Source organism: Dermacentor andersoni, chromosome 5 (genome assembly GCF_023375885.2).
Source record: "Dermacentor andersoni chromosome 5, qqDerAnde1_hic_scaffold, whole genome shotgun sequence".
NCBI classification, from domain to species: domain Eukaryota; kingdom Metazoa; phylum Arthropoda; class Arachnida; order Ixodida; family Ixodidae; genus Dermacentor; species Dermacentor andersoni.
The window spans coordinates 12,907,448-12,928,848 of NC_092818.1; the positions used below are offsets into that span (position 1 = coordinate 12,907,448).

Sequence of the window (21,401 nt, forward strand, 5' to 3'; positions counted from 1 at the left end):
AACGGCAACGATCAAAATTGGAGAGCAGACGTCGAAACCGATAGCCCTGGGAGACAGAGGCACCCGGCAAGGATCGGTTCTTTCGCCGCTTCGCTTCAACCTGGCACTCAACCCTCTCCTGGCTTTGCGTCAAGTCATAAAGGGCATAGATCACGCTGTCTATGCAGACGATATCACTGTGTGGAAGTCGAGGGCAGGGTCGGAAAGTTGGATGGAGGAGACCCTGCAGAGAGTGGAAAAGACCGTGCACAAGTTCGCAAAATCGTGCGGCCAGAGTTGCTTGCCACAGAAGTCAGAGTTACTCGTCATCAAGCCAAGAAGAAAGAAAGGATACCAAGAGAACGTCCGCATCACCATGGATGGGACGACCATAACGCCAACCACGCAAGCACGTGTCCTGGGCGTCATCTTCCAGAAAAATGGTATGGCGGGGGCGTCGATCGACAAAATCAAGGTTTCAACGGAACAAATTTCAAACATGATCAGAAGAGTCACAAACAGACATAGGGGATTGAAGGAGGACGATACACTGACGCTCGTCCAGGCCTTCGTGACGTCGCCCATCGTTTACGTGGCGCCGTACCTCAAGTTACTGAAGAAAGAAAGGGACCAGTTGAACGTCATTATACGCAAGGCAACCATGATGGCACTGGGCATTCAGGAGCATTCTTCGACCGACAAGCTTCTCGGCATGGCCAAGCACAACGTCGTCGAAGAGTTAATAGAAGCTCATCTGTCTAATCAAAGAGTTCGACTCAGTCAAACGTCGGCGAGACGTCGCGTTCTTGCCAAGTTGGGCTGGCAAGAGGCAGAGCGGAAGGAAACGGTGCTGTTACCCAGGTTGTGGGTGCATAATATCGACAGTAAGCCACTGTCTCAAAACATGAGGTCGCGTCGTAACGACGGCCGCAGAGCGCCTCCTATAGCGGCCTTGACGGAGTCGTTGGGTCAAATAGTAGCAGAGGAAGAGGGGGTCACTCTTTTCACAGACGCTTCGTTACCCAAGTTTTCATCGAAAGCCATGCTGGCAGTTACGACGCGGGATATGCTCGTAACCTGCGCCTCCATCAAGACGTCTTTTCCGGAGGGGCCAGAAGAGGCCGCGATAGCGCTAGCACTCGCGCAGCCCAATGTGGGAAGAATTTTCACTGTCTCGCAAAAGGCATATAACAGCTACAGAAAGGGGTGGGTGTCTCTTGCGGCACTAGATATTCTCAAGAGTAAACGCGACGTACCTGAAAGGAAAGTTGAGTTGATGTGGACACCGGCTCACTCTGGGCCGGAGGGCAACGAACATGCCCACCAGTTCACCGGAAAGATGGAACACCGGGTAGAAAGGTGAGCCACAGTCCATAATTAGTTAGAGGGACATTACGAACCATTACGAGACGGAAAGGAGCCGTTACCCTGATCCTCACAAATCGCTTAGCTGAGAACAGCAAGCGATCTACAGGCAGATACAGGCAGGATCCTTCCCGCATCATTACCTTCAAAACAAGATGTACCCGGAAAGGTACAAGAAGGATTGTAATTTCTGCAAAACTCAGTTAGGCACGCTACAACACGTCATTGGAGTCAGATTTCATCAAGGCAATCCCCCGCCTCTTACCTGCCCCACTACCCTACCCCATCCCTCATCCCCCCTTACCGAGGGATGGGAGACTTTCCAAACCAGCCCCGCCCTGGAAGACCAGCTCGTCCTGATCTCCAGGGGCCAGGCGGCTGGGGAAGCATATGGGTCCCGTGAAAAGGGAACCATTTCCATCGACGGTGTCTAAGAAGATGTCGAGCTCGGTTCAATAAAGTTGTTTCTCTCTCTCTTTCTCTCAAATCACATCAAAAGTAAAAGCGTGCTGGGTCAAGAAACAAACCAGTATGCCTTTCTTTCTGTTGCAATGTTGTATTGAAATGCACTGGGTATTGTGGAATTCGCGTTCAAGTTCACCTATTGAAAACGTCATGATTCACAGGTAATAATAATAATAATAATAATAATAATAATAATAATAATAATAATAATAATAATAATAATAATAAACAAGTCGTAACAGAAGTGTCAGCTAAACTACCTCGGTTCTTGACATTAAAATTTTGACCTGCGATTCCTTAAGAAACTTCTATTGTTGCTTTCTCCTCTTCAAATAACACACCAGCGGCGGCTAGCCGATCCCCGAGTAGACACTAGATAAATCATGGGGCTGCTAACTGAGGTTAAAGGCAGTAATACGCAAACGGTCATGAAACTACCGTCCAAAACGGAGAACATGCTCCGGCTGATCCTCAGGATGGCCAACCGCAGGGGAGGGCTCAGCGAGAGCAGTCTCGTCAGACTTTACCACGTCTTCCTCATGAGTCACGTAAATACGTAGCCTCGGCGCTAAAATGGACCAAGAGAGACGCGGCCAAGATACAGACACTGATGCGCAAGAGCATCAAACGGGTGCTAGATCTTCCGATCACTACAAGCACGGAGCGGCTCGATCGGTTAGGGGTCCACAATTCGCTAGCAGAAATCATCGAAGCACAGACCAAGGCACAGGTCGTGCGGCTGTCGACCACTAGGGCCGGCAGACGCATCCTAGAAGAAGCAGGCATAAGTGCAGAGGCAGAGTGCAACGCACGCAAGCTCACGCTGAGTGCGGTGGTCAGGGGCACTTTCAAGGTAGAACCGCTTCCGAGAAACGTCCATCTGCAATTCAATGAGGAGCGCCGAAAGGCGAGAGCCCGAGCACTGCTGAAATTGACCGCCAACTGCCCGGGACTGACGGCATTTGTAGACGCGGCCCAGTACGGGCGCAGCGACCGGTACGCGGCCATCTTGGTACGCTGGGATGGAAAGATCATCAACGTGGCATCGGTCAAGGGGGTAACGTCCGAAGTGGCCAAACAGGTGGCAATAGCCATGACAATGAGGGACCCCGAACATCCTTACGTGTACACAGATTCGCGATCAGCGGCCCGAACATTCGCCTCGGGCTCGATATCGCGAGAAACGGCGGCCATCCTCGGCAACGAGGGAGCCGTGGGTCATCACATCGTCAAATCGTTTCCGGCCCACAGGGGGGCTAACGTGCACCCCGACTTTCCCAATGCCAACGAGCTGGCGCACGGCCACGCGCGAGGACTCAAGCCGGAGACATATGGTGCGATTTTGGATGCGATCCGTCGTACGACCATTCGCATCGGCGGCCGCACTCAACGGGTTCCCAACAGAATCCGCCGGATGCAGCGATGAATCGCACGCCGCGCATGTGACCAACTTGCTGATTATTGTGCGACTGCCGCATCGGTCAGATGGCCGCAGCCAATGACATCGTGGCATCGACATGACGTAGCCCCCGACCTCCGACAGCCCTGCTGCTCAAAGGACGCCATTTTGCAATTGCTTTGATAGAAGCAGCGCTAGTCGGTCGAAGAAAAATCACCATGAACGCCGCCGAAGTTCGGGCCAGCAAAAACGAAGTGCTCATTTCATTGGTTCGCGGGCACCGCACGCTGTGGGATCAGACAAGCGTCGACTACAGGAATTCCACACTTCGCAGCGCAAGCTGGATTGCCGTCGCCAAGAGCTTAGGGCTATCAGGGACGAATGGTGAATGTTCAGTGTTTAACTACCAAACATCTATTCTGTAGCCCAGCAACGAGGTCAATTTGTGTGTGTGTGCGCGCGTGTGTGGTGTAACCGCGCGGATAATTGTCATTTCACCACCATGTGTCGTGAAAAGCGGCTGCCTGTTTCTGGAGTTTCGCAAACACGTCCGTTCGTTTTGAAGGACCACTCTGTAGCTTAGACCATTCATTTAGTTGATGTGCCAGATAAGCCTATTGATGAGCCGGTTTTTATTATTATTATCATTCCCCACGAATGCATCATACTCTTTTCACGGCCTATGATTCTGGCGGAGCTCCGCTCAGACTACTGGCGAGGCGCTAAAAGGAACGGCATGGGAGTGGAATTGTTAAATCATTCCGGCCCAATACCGAAAAAAGTAGTGGTCACATACACTGACTGAAAGAATGTTCACATAGCAAAGTAAGATCAAATGCAGAACTGACCACAAGCTTATTCAGAACATGCAGCTCGCAAACACGTTACATTCTCTAACGGTTTTGCCAGAAACCCGATAATTATGTTCATTGGTGCTTTAGTACGGGGCAGATGCATCGGTTGTTATTTTGTGTTCATTCTGTGCTCAGGAAAACTTTAGTAGTGGGTCAAAAAGATAACTTATTTAATAGCATGTGAACATTTATGTGCTGGTAATAGTATGGCGCTACTAAGCGATTTGATTTAGAGAAAATGTTTCAACTGTGCCTTTTTTCTGCAGACGAAATCTTAAAAATCACCAAGAGATGGCGGAATCTAAGAGGCACTTTCGCGCAGAAGCTAAGAGATGCAAAAAAGAGTGGTGCGGCCGCTGGAGAGCCCACATCCACGTGGAAGCATTTCGACGATATGTTTTTTCTGCGAGACTTTCTGGAGCCGCAACCGTGAGCTAACAAATCTTCACTGAACGCATTATCTCTAATGCATTATGGCTCTAAACAAGATTGGGGGTAACATGGACATTAAAAAGAACTGGAGCAGTCAACATATGCATACCTGCAAATGTTTGAGCTTTAAAATACGGACATGAAAAAGGGAAGGAGGATGGGCAGGAAGGTTGCCTTGAGCACACATTTTTTTGGGGGGGCGAGGGTGAATGCACTTTATTTACTTATATACTAATATTTATATTCTTAGAGGAGCAGCAAGCTCGGCTGCTCTTACATTAAGAAATGCATCTTAATTTTAAGCCCATGCTTGACGTGATATGCCTGACATGAACGCCTAAAGTCATTGCATTTTGTCCAGAGCATCATGCCAGGCACCATTTCGAGCAAGGTTCAAGGCTTCAAGTTGTATTTGTTGTCACGGTAAACTTGCTTGGTTCAAGCAATCCGTAAGCATCCACATAATCTGCAATTTCTTCCTGCAGGACGAGGGCTGATCTTACCCGTGCTGCACTAGCTGATTATAACTTGCACCTGCAAACTACCTGATTTCATCTCATCACCTTATTTTCTGCTGTCCTTGACTGCGCCTTTCTCTCTCCACCCATTCTGTAAGTCTATTCCCTACGCACTGCATGGCCTGGCCAACTGCATTTTTTAACTTAAACTAGAATATCGGCTATTCTAGTTTGCTCTCCGATTTACACCGCTCTCTTCCTGTCTTTTTATGTTACGCCTACTAACATTTTTCATTTCATCGCTCTTTGCACAGCTCTTAACTTGAGCTTCATTGTTAACCTCAACATTCGTACCCCAAATGTTTGCACCGGTAGAATGCAATGACTGCACTTTTGAGCAATCCCAGTCAGGATTTCATAATGCCTGTCGTATGCATTCCAACCCATGTTTACGTGCCGTAAGTTTCCTTCTCATGATCAGGGATCCCTGTGAGTAATTGACCTAGATTTACGCTTTCTCGGTTTAGAGTCCTAACTCATTTGTTGCAATTCATCCCCAGTGTTGTTGAATAATGTCATCTACAAAGCGAAAGTTGTTGAGATATTTGCCGTTGATCTTTTAAGCCTTCCCAGTGTAAAGCTTGAATATTTACTCTAAGCATGCAATGAATGGCATTGCATTGTGTCTCCTTGTCTGACCTTCTTCACTAGCAATCTTGTACTTGTGCAGGAATAAGTTAGCTATATAATATTTTTAAATGTTTCCCAACAATTTCACGTATGTCTCCTGTACTCCTTGATTATGCAATGCTTCCGTCTAGTGCCTTGCATTGCCATAAAAGGGCAGTACAGGTACCATCACAATTTCTTTATTTGCATTTTACAATTCCAGCAGAATGGGCAGGCATGAGTTAGGGAAACAAGCCAGCCAACATTTGGACAATGGGACTTGTCTTCAACATGATAACACGTTCAGCTGCTGCCCTGGCGAAGACAAGTCCTTATGTCAAAAAGGCATTATGTATCAAACAGTTGTTCATTCAATGCACAAATTGCAAAGCAACCAAGTGAAATTTAAAGCGTATTCTGTTGCAGAACGACAACCAACCTTGACCTCTTTGATGACAATTCTGCGCAAGAAATCCTCAGTCAATATTGGGAGAGCCCATCACCAATACTTCTGCCCATGTGAAAAGGACATCACACCGACACAGACGCCACACAAACAAACACTATTAATATGCCCCTTCTACTTCTACTCGTCTTTCAGGCTCCATAGCACATTCTTCCTCTTCACAATCTTTCTCATCTTTGCCTTCTCCACAAGATGTTCCTACTGCCTTTTCACACAACTTGCCAACCTCTTCCCTCGAAAAGACACCAAAGACTAAACGCAAGAAAGATGATACGGACGGATTTCTCGATGACATTAACAATGAACTACACGTAAATCAATCAAACAATGAACACTTTTTATTATCTATCAGCGGTCAGTTGAGTAAGGTACCGGAACATCTTTTGGGATTGTGCAAGTTCCACATGCTGGACATTGCCAACCATTATAAGACAGGAATCGTGCCCACAAGCTTGATGTCACTCAAGCCACCTCAAGGAGAGGAGGATATGTAGGCCACTCAAAGAACATGTAAAGGCTGCATTCATTTAGTTTTGTTTAATGATACCTGTTATTTATTTGCTATGTGTTGCAAATAAAAGCTCCCTGTATTGTGGAACAACCTACCTTTGTATGTGCAATAAAGAAAAATTACGGTGAAATTTATCTCACGATGACTGTCAGTGATTACTGCAGCCACACGGCAGCGATGAGAATTCACAACTTTCACAGATGGTTGCGGCGCTTTGTCATCAACGTAGTGATTGGCCTGTGTAGAATGGGCGACTTGCATTTTCACACGGAAAGCATGAGCAACTTTCCTATCAATGCCTTTCCAAAGTAGAAGTGTGGGATAGTTCAGGAAAACAGCTTTGCGAACTAAATCGTCACAAAAAAGACACTAAAAAATGTACTGAGACAGAAAGTCACACATGGCTGGTATGTACGCAGAGTGCATTTTAGGCATTTCAAATGTTGACCATTCGAAGTGCTATCACATCATTTAGTTTGATGCGACTGGAAAGTGCCTTTTGTATAACTGCAACCTTCAGACCCACCTTACTTTTGTTTTGCATTTCTCAATGGTGCAATAGAACTGAGAAGAGAGACATTTGAAAGCATTCCGCTGATTAAGGTAGCTGCCGGCCAACTGGTTGCGAGATCATTTCATGCTTTTTGTCAGATTTCATTGCAGGCTTTTATTTGCCAGCGAAGCATGGCAGGCTGCTGTGCTTGAAGTATTTACAATTTTATGCATTTCAGTATTCACAACCCTAGTCCTTTCCATTCATCAATGCATTTATTTTAACTATTTGACAGACATAGGAGCAGTGAATAAAATCTGCCATTTGGCTGCTTGACGAGTCCGCTGCCCCTGTTACAAGGTTCACGGCAACACAGCTTTATTAGAAATTGCATCAAAATTAACGCATCAGATTACATCATTAAACAAGGTAGCAAATACAATGGACACACCATGTATATCGAATTATGCTCTCGCGTTAACTTTCACGTGAAACTTGCTTCAAGTACAAAAACAAATTGAAATTGATAGAATCCGTGATTTAGAAGACTTAGCAACATATAGCACAAGTTTTGTATGCCAGAGTTGTGAACTTGTAGTCGGTACCAACTATAGTTTGCGTCCCCATGTCTCGTAACTCCGTTATTTTCTTCTCTAAAGAAAGCGCTGTCAATTTTAAATTGCACTCTTAATCTATAGTGTGATAAAGAACGCTGTAGTGGGCCATCCTCTCCAGCACATTGTAGTGGGTCAACCTCCAGTGCTAAGCTCAGGGAACACCGCCCATGCTGAAAGTCCGTGCCCAGCTGTGACGGTCGGCCCAAACACACCTGATAAACACCTTTACAAGTGATGGCGAGTGCTCTGGCTTAGAAAATCAATCCTGGAACTTTGATCCCATGCCCTATGCTTAGCCATGCATGCCTGAAGACGCATCCCAGAAAGCGCCTCCTCAGTAAGTCGTGCTCTGTTGTGCCTCACCACAGGGACCTTGCCATTTTCAGCGGCAGCACTGGCGTGAAGGACTGGCCGACGTCATATGAGACGGTAAGTGTCCGCAAAAAAATGGGGAAATCCCACCAAACTGAGCAATCTGCTCTTCTATCTTGCTGTTGTGGCCAGTCTTTGACACAACCATGAGACCGGTTTTCTGTGGTCCTTGTTCAAGACCTGTGTAGTGGCTGTGTTTGGCCGCCTTGCTGTGCGCAAGCTGCATTTAAGGTCTCGTTTGGAACAACGTGCACAGCAGCCGCATGAATCATTTATCAGCTACATTGCAGATTTCCTGGACTTCTGTAAGAGTGTCACTGCGGCAATGTTGGAGTCGCACAAAATCTGAAGTGTCATGAAAGAAATAGAGGACGATTCTTTCGACACGCTACTTGCAAAGATTCCTCAGGCCGTGACTAACATTGTCACTCTGCCAAAGCTACGAGGAGCTCTGCAGGCCGCGCTCATTGACACGTTTCCCTTCATTGTGCAATGAACACATTGCTGGTTTGGCTAGTACCTGCGATCAGTCAGCTCTGCAAGCAGAAATGAAAGCGTTTGTCAGGAAGTTGCACGCCAGCTCTCTTTGATGACCATCGCTCAGGCGCAGCACATAAAACAGCCTACCTTCCGCTCCATCACGCAATCTAGCAAGAAATTGCCGAGGTCTTGCCAGTATAGTGCCAACATCTTCCTGCGGCTGCACCACTCAGCTACGTTGAAGTTGTCCCGACGCTCCTACAGGTCGCGGTAAATGGACCACTCGGCTGTGCTGAAGTCATTGCAAGGACCCAACCTCTCTCTCCAGGGGCCGTATTCTGTAGCGGTTCCTTTGGGAACCGGTTCCCTTTGGCTGTTACGTCTGCATTACGTCACTCGGAGAAAGAGTGGAACGGGGCGGCGTGAGGGGAACCAATCAACGAGCGGCGGCCTGCCGGAAGATCACGTCATCATTTTTGTTTGTACTTGGGGGACGGTATAGCAATTGAAGGATGTTGCTGGTTTGATAAAAAAACATTGGTTTGTATAGAACACTTGCAAATATATTTTCAGTAATAAATGTGAGCTTGCGGCGCAGACCGCTACTGGGAGTTGTAATTTTATTTGTGTTGTTTTCTTATTTAGTCGCTAGGTGGTGTGCCATACGTTATGCAAACAAGTTGCCTCGCTTTGTTTATGTTTTGGACTTGCCAGTTTGCGCGCCGAATCCGAAACGATGTCCTCGCAGCAGGTTCGGCGGCTGGGTCCTCATGTTTCAGAGAGGCAGCGCGAGATACTGGTGTCATTTGTTGAAGAGCACCCCTACCTTGCGAAGTCGTCGTGTGTGCTGGGTCAACAGCTGACGGCGGCGCGCAAGGAGGAGCTCTGGCAGCAAGTGACCGCCTTGCTGAACACTGAGGGCCCGGCAGTGAAAACTGCAGCCCAATGGCGCGGCGTGTGGAAAAAGGACGTCTACAAGGCCCGCCGTGATGCGGCCGCCTTGCACGCCGAAAGCAGGTAAGCACACTCGTTGACGGAGCTTTTGCGCACCATATTCTAACAAACGTGTTAATCACAGAGGAACCGGAGGAAGCAGCCTGCCCGGACAGCGAGGGCGCATCCTTTCCTTAGTTGGAAGGGCGAGCGCCATCGGAGTCTGCGCGCCGTTCTTCGAGTCCGACGAAGAGGTGAACATCAGCGCATGGGTTTCAATAGGTCAACGCCAAGTCGACGCGCTGTCGCGATTCGCTCAGTCACCGCCGTTATGGCTGATGTGTGGTCGCGCGCTAGTGTTGCTGCTCAGAAGATAGCCCGAGCTTGAGCGGAAATCGTCATGCTATTTACTATCGCTTGCGTCTTTCTCTGAAACATGCACACAAATGCTTGCTCAGTGCCTGTGTTTTTATGTAAAGGCAATGTTCTCTGCTTTTTAATTAGGCATATAAGCCATGTTGGTGTAGTCCGTTTAATCATTCTATAGTTAGCTTATGCATGTCCGCATGCAGTGATATGTTTTGTAAATAATTGGGGTTGAGCCGATGCAGATTTATAAAAGTGACATAATAGATAACTTCTTAGTGTAGAAACACCAGTAGCATGCCACCTTTTTACTCAATAGGTAAGCAAACACTTAGAGTGGTTTGCAACAGGAACAAAAGAGCTTCATTTATTGAGCAGACGTGCACCAACCATTTGTCATTGATGGTCATATAAAAGGACATAGCACAGGCTTTTATTAGTGTAGCCATTTCGAAATGCAACGGTCTGGATGCCATTGAAATATGACTACAATATTTCCTGTACATGACAGGTATCACAACAACAAAACTGTTATCATTAATGATGCCAATTGCCTATATGCAGGGGGAAAGCGCTGGTGACGCGGCAAGTGCTGAGTCCCATGTGTCTGTCGGCACAGCGCATGGGACAAGCGGCATAAGAGGTAAGTTGGAAGGCATTTCTTTCATTCATTTGTTGTACACATCTCTACAGTATTTTTCCAAACGTATGACATGTACTTATTTTCCTTATGTGTCGTATTCATTCTTAGCGAGACCACTCCAGCCTGCGACAGCAGAGAGGCGTCGGGAGGATGCAGGTGGCCCTAGTAGTCAGACACGTAAGTGTACAACAGACGTCTTCACAATTTTTTACTTACTTATTGTGAACACATACTTTTCAGAAACATTGTCATTACAGAACGTGCATTGTAAAATCATAGCCATAAGTAGCGTACTAAATTCACAAAACTAAAGAACAAACACGCAAACACATTCAGAATTCCCCAGAACAGTAAAGAAGGAGAGATTTAGGAGCACAAACACAAGTCGTGTTGAACATGTAAATGAGCTGTATTACGCATTGACTGCAAGGACTTAATTTGGATCATGCTTGCTGATGGACAACACGAGGACGTAATTGTACAAGGGGAACAATGAATGTGTATGTGTATGTATTTGCTGTATGATTAGTGAATGGGCTCACCGTCGTATGTTACGTACTTCAAGTAGCTTTGGTAATAAAGAAGTTGCAGAGAGGGAAAAAACTATTTCTCATCGTTATGCAAGAAGGGTTGTGAGAACGAACAAAATGGCTAGGCAACAAATGGCACTACATTTGTGGTGCTATTTAAAAAAGGAAATTATGCAATGCCGCAAGCAGTGTAGTTTTGTTTGGTGCCAAAAGGCACAATAATGCCTGGGATTGCTTTAAAGAATAGTGGCCCCATGTGAAATGCCTCACTAATTAACACTGCATTTTCTTGATTTTCCTTAAAGAAAACATTTTGGTATATGTGATCTCTGATACAAACTAGTTGCAATGAGCAGTGGTAAACAATTCGCAATAACGCACAAAAACAAGTTTTGCGTTGCATGTGAGGAAATTAGTAATGGTGCCCCTTTTGCCCTACTTTTAGAGCCACGGCAGACAGGGCGGGGCCGAAGGCCAGAGCCGGGAGCGGACGACCTGCTGTCCTCTGTCGTTGCGAAATATGCTGAGTCTGTTGCACTCTCGCAACAGCACAACAACGTAAGCATTCCAACTAGGTTATCATTCTCATGATTTCACTCTATACACGAAAGGCATTCCTGAGTGAATGAAAATGCTTAGTATTTCTTACAGCACTTAGCTGATTTATGTTACTGCACTACTTCTGATAGTACTGTTCCATAAATATTACTCGTTAGATTACCTATGCTCACGTGATATTAGCAGGTGACATACGTCGTAGAACCTCTGCATACCTGCCGATTTGGCCATTGTATAGTATAATGGCGTTACACAACATTGCAAGAAAATTGGGGTGCCTCTCGCACCATCTGCTTGTGGCTTTGTAAGATGCCGTATAGGGGGGGGGGGGGGGGGGGTTATTACCTTTGACGAAGTTTTTCGGTGCAGTACTTGAAGCAGCCAAAAAGGGCAACTGTAAGGTCCCTGTAAAAGTTCGCGCAATCTAGAGAGAATCTTTTGCTTACCAGTCTTCACTGTTCAAAGTGTGGATTTTTCTTGTGCACTGCGTCTAAAAGTGCTTAAAGTGCTTCTTCAGAGGAAATTTCTTAAGGACTTGTGCCATCTTGTTCATTGTGGTTGAGTTCAAATCTTAAGTGAGTGTGTTGAAGATTGAACCTCACTATTGCATAGAAGGTACACTGCACAATAAAGGGTTAAGACGTTCTTAATAATTGTATGGTTGTAACCTGTCCCTATACAGCAAATACAGGACCTGCTCCGGTCGGCGGAGCAGCTGAGAACGGCAGTGGAAAGTCAAGGCGCGGCGACGTTGCGCCAAGCAGTAGCCACTGAGCGTCTTGCTTCTGCTGCTGAGCAACAAGTGCAGCAGAACACTCAGCTGCTGCAGGAGCTGCGGAGCCTGACACGGATGGCGCCAGCACTGCTGCTGTGCATTCAGCAGGCCATGGGGATGCCACCACAAGCCCCACAAGGTGGACCACCCTCTTAAGAGGAAGCTTTAGCTGGGGCCCAACTCCGACGCGGCCTATTCAAATACATGTAAAACGCAAAAACGTTTTTCTGAGATAACCCTTGGGCCGATTTTAATGAAATTTGTTGCATTTCAGAGAGAAAGTTAAATTGTAGCGACTGTTCGAAGCGGAATTTCGATTTATGTTCTGATTTGTCTTAAAAGAATTTTCAAATATTCGACCATTTGAAAAATATAGAAGCATGAAGTTTACAAATTCATAGCTCTGCATCAAGAATAGATATCGTGGTTCTGTAAATTGCATCCATTAGATCGTTCAAAGCGGACAAATTTGATATGTCATTTTACATCTTACATGAATTTGTTACGTTGGTTACAAGGGTTCTGCAAGAGCTTTATTTCCGTATTACAAAGTTTTTTATTTTCATGTGTAACATATAAATTTTGTCCGCTTTAGATGTACTGTTAGATTCAATTCACAGAATTGTTTTAGCATTTTTGTTGTTGAGTTAGAGAGTTGTAAACTTGACAGTTTCGTTTCTTGAAGATTTTCGAATTTTGCCAATCTTTAATAACAAATTGACGATATGACTCAAAAATTCGAAACCAACAGTCCCTAGATTTTAAGTTTTTATTTTCAATGCAACAAACCTTGTGAAATTTGGTGCAGTGTTTGCCGAGAAACGCGAAGTCTCATTTTACATGTATTTGGATAGGAGCACCCGAGTTAAAGATTCCTCTCAAGAGGAAGCTTCCGGAGTCTCCCACTACGGCGAGCATTCGTAGTGGGGGACTCCGGGAATTTCGACCACCTGGGGTTCTTTAACGTGCACCTAAATCTAAGTACACGGGTGTTTTCGTATTTCGCCCCCATCGAAATGCGGCCGCCGTGGACGGGATTCGATCCCGCTCCCTCGTGCTCAGCAGCCTAACACCATAGCCACTAAGCAACCACGGCCGGTTCTTTTCAGAAAACAGATATTGCACTTCTGTAAATTTCATATGTGAGAACCTTGTATGTGGATTAATTCAGTGTGCGTAGATGGTATACCTGTTACGGCTCTGATTGACACTGGTGCGCACGTACCTGTGATGAATGCTCAGCTTCGGAATCATCTCAAGAAAGTCCGCACTCCTGCCGCTTCGCCTGTGGTCCAGGTCGCCGATGGTGGAACACCAGCCATTATTGGCATGTGTCCGGCCCGCGCGAGTGTCGCCGGCCATCATACTTCTGTTTTGTTTTATGCACTAGAGCACTGCCCTCGCGACCTCATGCTGGTCCTTGACTTTCTGCCTACACATTCCGCTTTGATAGACTGTTCTGCTGGTGTTGTGCAACTCGCTCTACCTGCTGCTATTGACCCTCCCAATATTGCTCCGATACGGCTATGTTCCACAGAGCATATTCGCCTCCCTCACCATGCCGTTACCTACATAGGTGTCTCCCCCGTTCCACCTGTACCAGACGGTGACTGCATCGTATCTCATCATCCGGATGTCCTGCTCTCGCATAACGTCGTTACCATTTCGGGCAACACTTCATGCCTTCCGCTTGTGAACTTTTGATTCTGTACACAAGTACTCCCGCGCGGAATATCCCTGGCGCAAAAACGCCAGCCAGAGACTACCACTTGTGACAGCTCCTCGTGTTCAACTCCTGCTTCGCCCCCTATCCCTTCAGACCTGAATGCCCTAACAAAAATGATTGCTCCCGACCTTCCTCCCCAGCGTGCTCAAGAACTACATTGCCTCCTTGCCTCATACTGGGACATATTCGACTTTGGAGAACGCCCTCTAGGACAAACATCTGTCGTAAAACATCGAATAAACACTGGTGATGCGAGCCCGATCCATCGGCGACCCTATGGCGTCTCGCCTACTGAGCGACATATCATCCAACAAGAAGTTGACAAGCTGCTTTCTCGAGACATCGTCAAACCTTCTTGCAGCCCATGGGCATCCCCTGTTGTACTAATTGAAAAGGACAATAGTTGGCGATTTTGTGTCGATTATCGGCACCTCAACAAGGTAACGAAGAAAGACGTCTATCCGCTACCACGCGTTGACGATGCCCTGGATTGCCTGCATGGAGCACAATATTTGTCGTCCATCGACCTTCGCTCCGGCTACTGGCCAATTGCCGTCGATGACACGGACCGCGAGGAGACAGCTTTTATTACTCCCGATGGCCTGTATCAGTTCAAAGTGATGCCTTTCGGTTTATGTAATGCCCCGGCCACATTTGAATGAATGATGGAAGCCCTCCTACACGGTTTCAAGTGGTCCATCTGCCTCTGTTACCTGGACGACATGATCGTTTTTTCTCCGACTTTTGCGACACACCTCGAGTGCCTGTTGATGATCCTATCTGTTTTTCGGCAGGCGGGGCTACAACTAAATTCGTCCAAATGCCACTTCGGTCGACGTGAAATTTCTGTGCTCGGGCATCTCGTCGATTCTTCTGGTGTACGCGCTGATCACGATAAAATATGGGCAGTCAAAGACTTTCCCGTGCCAACATGTGCCAAGAATGTTCGCAGCTTCTTGGGCCTTTGCTCCTACTTCCGTCAGTTTGTACGAAATTTTGCGAACGTTGCACGCCCTCTCAATCAGCTCCTCAAGAAAGACACTGCATTCCTTTGGGGCCCTGAGCAAGCTGGTGCTTTCACCGAGCTGATTGGGCTGCTTACGTCCCCTCCCATTCTCGCTCACTTTGATGCATCAGCTCCAACAGAAGTCCGTACCGATGCCAGTGGCCATGGTATTGGAGCTATCTTGGCACAGAAACAACAAGGACGGGAATGTGTTATTGCCTGCGCCAGCTGCCTTCTCTCCTCTGCGGAGAGCAATTATTCTGTCACCGAATGCGAGTGTCTGGCTCTCGTTTGGGCAGTGGGTAAATTCCGCCCCTATTTGTACGGCCGCCAATTCACAGTCATCGCTGACCATGCTCTGTGTTGGTTTTCGTCCCTCAAAGATCCTTCAGGGCGCCTTGGCCGCTGGGCTTTGAGCCTCCAAGAATACAACTATTCAGTTGTATACAAGACCGGCCGGTTACATCAAGATGCGGACTTGTCGCGCCATCCTGTCGACCCTCCTGACGTTTCTGCGGCCGGCATACCTGTCACCGTTCTCTCTCTGGCTGCGTTTCGCGACATTGGAGCCAAACAACGTCGGGACGCCTCCTTGCAACACCTTATTCAACGGCTCACTTCAACGACGCCCGATCCTTCCCTTCGCATGTTTGAACTTCAAGACGGTGTATTGTACCGCTCTAACATGCACCCGGACGGCCCTGCCCGACTCTTCGTTGTGCCTGAGCATCTGCGTCAGACTGTTCTCGCTCAGCTTCATGGTGTACGGACTGCAGGTCACCTTGGCGTGTCTCGGACTTATGACCGCGTTCGTCGGCGCTTCTTTTGGCCTGGTCTATACCGTGACGTCTGCCGTTATGTCACTGTGTGTGATCTTTGTCAACGACGCAAAAAGCCGACCACACTCTCTGCTGGTCGCCTTCAACCACTTGACGTACCATCAGAACCATTGTTCCGTGTAGGTGTTGATCTTGTAGGCCCTTTTCCTACGTCTGCTTTGGGAAACAAGTGGATGTCTGTAGCAACAAACTACGCCACCCGAATGCAATTACACGGGCTCTTCCGACGAGCTGTGCAACCGATGTCGCCGACTTCCTTCTAGAAAACGTCATCCTTCACCACGGCGCCCCTCGACAGCTTCTCACCGACCGAGGTCGCTACTTTCTTTCTAAAGTTGTCAATGACATTCTACACTCGTGCGGGACTAAACACAAACTTGCTACTGCTTACCATCCACAAACGAACAGTCTAACCGAGCGCCTTAACCGCACCCTTACTGACATGCTGTCCATGTATGTCTCCGATGACCATCGCGACTGGGACGTTGCGCTGCCGTTCGTTATTTTGTCTATAATTCATCTCGCCATGATACCGCAGGCTTCTCTCCATTCTTCCTCTTGTTTGGCCGTGACCCTACGTTGCCTTTCGACACCATTCTGCCTGCTAGTCTGAATTCCACACCCGAATACGCCCGTGAAGCCATCCTCAAAGCGCAAGAAGCACGCCATATTGTTCGACGTCGACTTGTGGAGTCGCAGGACAATCAGCGGCGCTTATATGACGGCCGCCATCGTGACGTCCATTGCACACCGGGTGCCCTGGTTCTCCTTTGGTCGCCATCGCGACGCGTTGGCCTCTCGGATAAGTTACTTTCATGCTACTCCGGCCCTTACTGTGTCTTGCGTCAAGTAACTGACGTCGCACACGAAATCGCCCCTCTCGAGCCAACCGTGGCTCACCATCGCCCGTCTTTAGTATCCCACTCGCCCGCCTCCTAACCAGCACCGAGCTGGTGGTTCAGCCGCCGGGGGTCATGTGACACGCTGACGAAGAAGATGTTTTAATCATCGTCGGAAGACGACGATGTTCTGGTCTTCGCGCGCTGTCTACCATCTTGTCAGCTGCTATAATCATTGTAAATATTCTGTAAATACACATCTGACTGTTTTTAACCCCGTAACAATATATTTGCTGGTTTTGCATCTGTGAACAGAACGGGCAGTCAATATACAGCTTTCCTTGAGGTTGTGCACGAAGATATGCTCCATCAGTTCGTAAGAGAACCTTTGCGTAATGATAGCACTGGTAATGTGCTTGATCTGTTGCTTTGTGATGCACCAAGCATTGTATCAAATGTACGTGTTTTGCCTGGTATAAGCGATCATAATGTTATTGTAGCCGGCACTATCTTTCGAAATGTGTGTGTATCAAAAAAACCTCCTAGAACTGTGTATGCATATAACAGGGCTAACTACGCTGCACTAAAATCGGCACTTGAATCTTATTTTCCTTCTTTTGACACATTGGCTGATGAATTAAACGTGGCAGAGTTATGGGGGGTACCTAAAAACAAGCTTTTGGAAGTGCAAGATGACTTTGTTCCCCTTCGAACTCTGTCTTCCAAACGTGCAAAAGAAAAGCCATGGTTTCACCGTTGACTCCGTTCCTTATTACGAAAAATTAGAAGAATCTATCGGCAGATTAAAACTAAGAAATCGAATAGTCGTCACATACAGTTGAGTTAAAACGTAGCTTTAGAGAGCTCACTGGATCTGCTAAACGCACATATTTTGCGAACTTGGGGCAGAGATTAGTGGACGATCCTAAGGAATTTTGGAAATATGTTAAGGGAAACAGTAAGGATGACACTTCTGTTCCACACTTGCACTGGTCCGACAGAATTGTTAATGACGACTCAAGTAAGGTCGACATTTTTGTTAAATACTTTTCATCAATATTTCAGTCTACTCATTCAAACATTAGTGGGGTTAATAGAGTTGATTTTCCGGTCGGAGCCGGCGAAATGTCTGAGGTTGTATTTAGTGTGACGAGCATCGAGCGATTATTACAGAGTTTGAAACGAACAAAAGTGTGTGGTCCGGATGATATCCCTACATCATTCTTTATAAATTGCTCGGGCATCTTTGTACTTCTGTCGCTTATTTCAAAATTCCTTAAATAACAGCGTTGTTCCTGGTGATTGGAAACTAGCGCGAGTGGTGCCAATTCATAAGAGTGGACAGAGGGACAGAGTTGAGAATTATGGACCAGTATCCTTAACTAGCATTGTATGTATGTAAGGTTATGGCACATGTATATACCTGCATGATGTCTCACCTTGATAACAATAACCTTCTTCATCCTAGTCAGCATGGGTTTCGGCAGGGTTTTTCGTGTACGACACAATTGGTTGCATTCACTCATGAGCTAGTCTCAGCAGTCGACAAGAAACAAATTGTTGATTGTATATTGCTGGATTTCAAAAAAGCTTTTGACGTCGTTACGCATAGTCCCGATCGCTAAACTTCGACTTTACAAATTGGATGAGGAGGTTATCGCATGGCTTGCCGAGTATCTTCGCTCAAGACAGATGTCTGTGGCTCTCAACGGATGTTCCTCTGAATACGTACCTGTGACTTCTGGGGTACCCCAGAAGTCACATTCTTGTTGTTCATTAATGGCACCACTTCGGGCATTACATCATCATTTACAGCATGGTTTCGGAAAAGGATTTTCTTGCGAAACCCAACTACTAGAATTCACGTCAGACTTGCACTTTCATATGAACAGTAATAAACAAATTGACTACATCTTTTTGGATTTCTCGAAAGCATTCGATCGTGTAGCCCATAGTCGCCCGATATCAAAGCTCTCAGCAATTAAACTCGACTCACTAACTTTACCATGGATTCGTAATTTTTTTACTAATCGCGAACAGTTCACTGTTGTTGCTAACTTTTCCTCTGGCCTCTCTGACGTCACCTCTGGTGTACCTCAAGGCAGTGTATTTGGGCCTCATCTCTTTGTAATTTACATTAATGACTTGCCGAACAATATATCATCTTCTGTACGATGGTTATTTCACAGATTTGTTCACACAGTTGGCGTAACCTTATCAAGCCTGAAAGAAGCATCCTCGACGTCACAACGACTGAACAATCAGTTCAGCTACACCCGAATTTATAGCAACACACACGCTTTTAATTCTTCAACTTTGCCCCGTGCGGTCCGTTTATGGAACGCACTACCAGATACCATTGCATGCCAATCTAAACACACTGCATTTCGCAATCTGCTAAACGATCAATATGCCGTTTCAACCGTCTAAACACGTCATGTCTTTTGTAACTTTCTTGCATTTTTTGTACACGTTAAAGAATTTCAACACTCCCAATTTTTTTACTATACTTACTACTGTATAACATGTAAAAACGTTTACAATGTTATTATGCTGTTATGTTGTTGTTTACCATTTATTGTTATTGCTCTGCATATTATATTTGCTAATGTATTAATTTTCCATCTTCTGTGTGCACTCCTTTCATTATGCTGATGTTTATTTCTTTCCCGATTCCATACTAATATGTTACCGTATTTCCCCCTTACACTATGCCTTCTTGAAGGCCTGTAAGGTACATGTAAATAAATAAATAAATATTTAGAATGTTTGCAGATGACTGTATAGTATATAGGGTCATCAACAGCGAATCTGACCAACAAGCACTACAACATCATTTGGATTTGATTGCCACATGGTGTGAAAAATGGAAAATGTCACTGAATGAGGAAAAGAGTGTCCACGTCACCTTTACCGGGAAGCGCTCATACGACAGCAATCGTAACACTATAAATAGTGCTACTCTTGAACAAGTGTCAGAATATAAATACTTAGGTGTATTTTTTTCTGCTGATCTAAGGTGGAACAGACACGTTACTCATGTTAGGAACAAGGCTGTCGGAACATTAGGTTTCTTGAAACGTAACTTTAGTAGCTTGCCACAGAAACTTAGGGAGCAACTGTATTTCACACATGTGCGCAGTACACTGGAGTATGCGTGTGTTTGCTGGGATCCATATACTACAGAACTTGTAGATAAACTACAAAAAGTGCAGAACAGGGCAGTTCGGTTTGTCCTTGGCAATTATGACAGGATGCTTAGCATGACAGAAAGCAAAAAAGCATTAAATTGGCATCTTCTAAAAAAATTTCTTCATAACATATACCACTCTAATACGGGGATAGCCACGTAATTTTTCTTCAGCTGCCCACATATGTTTCTGAAAGGCGAGATCACAAATTAAAAATGTGAGATTCCTTTTGACCCTCCATTGCATGAATTATGAAAAGTCATTTTTTCAGCTTTCATTATTGATTGAATGAACAAACACGACTGTAATAATAAAGATAAAACTTTGTGCCAAATATGGCACACCATGAAGATGGCTGAGCGCTCTTGCTGCCATGGGCGGAAAACAATGCTTCACGAACGGTGGTCTTTCTAGTGCAATGTGGGGAATGAAATGAAACAGTTGTTTGCGGCGTTCAGGCACAGATGAATGTTGCACTTCCTCTATCTTACCAACGACTTGTTTGTGCAAGGTGGCCGCTTACATCTTTGTTTCTTCTCGTCAAATTCTGGCCAGTGGCCGACTTGGTCAGATCGGTCGTCTTTGGGTGGCATTGCGGCCGCTGGTCCCTGTGCTTTTTTGACTTGAACCTGGAATTCAATGTCCTGACTAGAAGTCCTTCCTGGTCGCTAGTTGGGTAGGCACTTGTTATGCGAGGTAAGGCATTCTGCAATTTCTGCTTTTAAATGAGCCAGCGGTAGTACTTGTCGCCTCCTAAGCTGCTCCTGCACCCTCCTGTACAATACCCATGGTGTTACTACCGATACGTCTAGCATAGGCGTAAAAATTCGAAAGTGCCATTTCTTCGACCTCTGATATGTATGCAGTAAAGTCCAAACAGTGAGTGCAGCAGGTAAACACCACCCATGTGCCTGTTATGGACCTTTACTACGCTGGGGCAATCAATTTCGCGCAACACCTTGGCGGAGGTAAACCAGCGCTTAAGTCTTTTGGACTGGATCTCTCCCAACAAAGCTCGACAGAAATGTCACGGCGCGGTTATCGTATCAACGCACACACGATAACTCCACATCATCTATCGCACTTGTGAGTGCCTCTGAAGCACCACGTCCTTTACATTTCAGTTCCTTTTCGCTTTTCAGGCAGCTGTTTGGTAGACAATTCGCCCTTACCGTACCGATCGTCAAAATTCCATCTTGTGATAGTGACCTGCAGCTTCGGGCTATTGAACAGATGGTAGCACGTTACCATATTTTGTATTTCAAGTTCATACTGTGCCAAATATGGCACACACCGATTTCGGTTTCTCTGCTGTAGTTGCAGGCAAAATTGAGAAAACTAGTAACTGCCTTGAATTGATGAGACCGAAAAATATGCCAAAATAATTTTTCTATGTTTCTGCGGTCTAAATTTTCAGAGAAAAAAAAAACCAATT

At 46.2% G+C, this 21,401-nt stretch overlaps 1 protein-coding gene across 1 annotated transcript; it reads left to right on the forward strand.

The window, feature by feature from the left end:
• The first annotated feature begins 8,893 nt into the window (after nt 1–8,893).
• On the forward strand, nt 8,894–12,530 carry LOC129385306 (uncharacterized). The gene is made up of 6 exons (XM_072288137.1): nt 8,894–9,577; nt 9,639–9,747; nt 10,424–10,502; nt 10,611–10,679; nt 11,478–11,590; nt 12,273–12,530. The coding sequence occupies exons 1-6, from the start codon at nt 9,297–9,299 to the stop codon at nt 12,519–12,521; spliced, it is 900 nt and encodes a 299-aa protein (XP_072144238.1). The 5' UTR covers nt 8,894–9,296; the 3' UTR covers nt 12,522–12,530.
• Nucleotides 12,531–21,401: the final 8,871 nt, after the last annotated feature.

Bases quoted from the DNA above. Each gene is read 5' to 3' on its own strand.
- LOC129385306 (XM_072288137.1), top strand. From the start codon at position 9,297: ATGTCCTCGCAGCAGGTTCGGCGGCTGGGTCCTCATGTTTCAGAGAGG. The intron at 10,680-11,477 runs GTAAGTGTACAA...CCCTACTTTTAG, and splicing joins TGGCCCTAGTAGTCAGACAC to AGCCACGGCAGACAGGGCGG. The intron at 11,591-12,272 runs GTAAGCATTCCA...GTCCCTATACAG, and splicing joins TCTCGCAACAGCACAACAAC to CAAATACAGGACCTGCTCCG.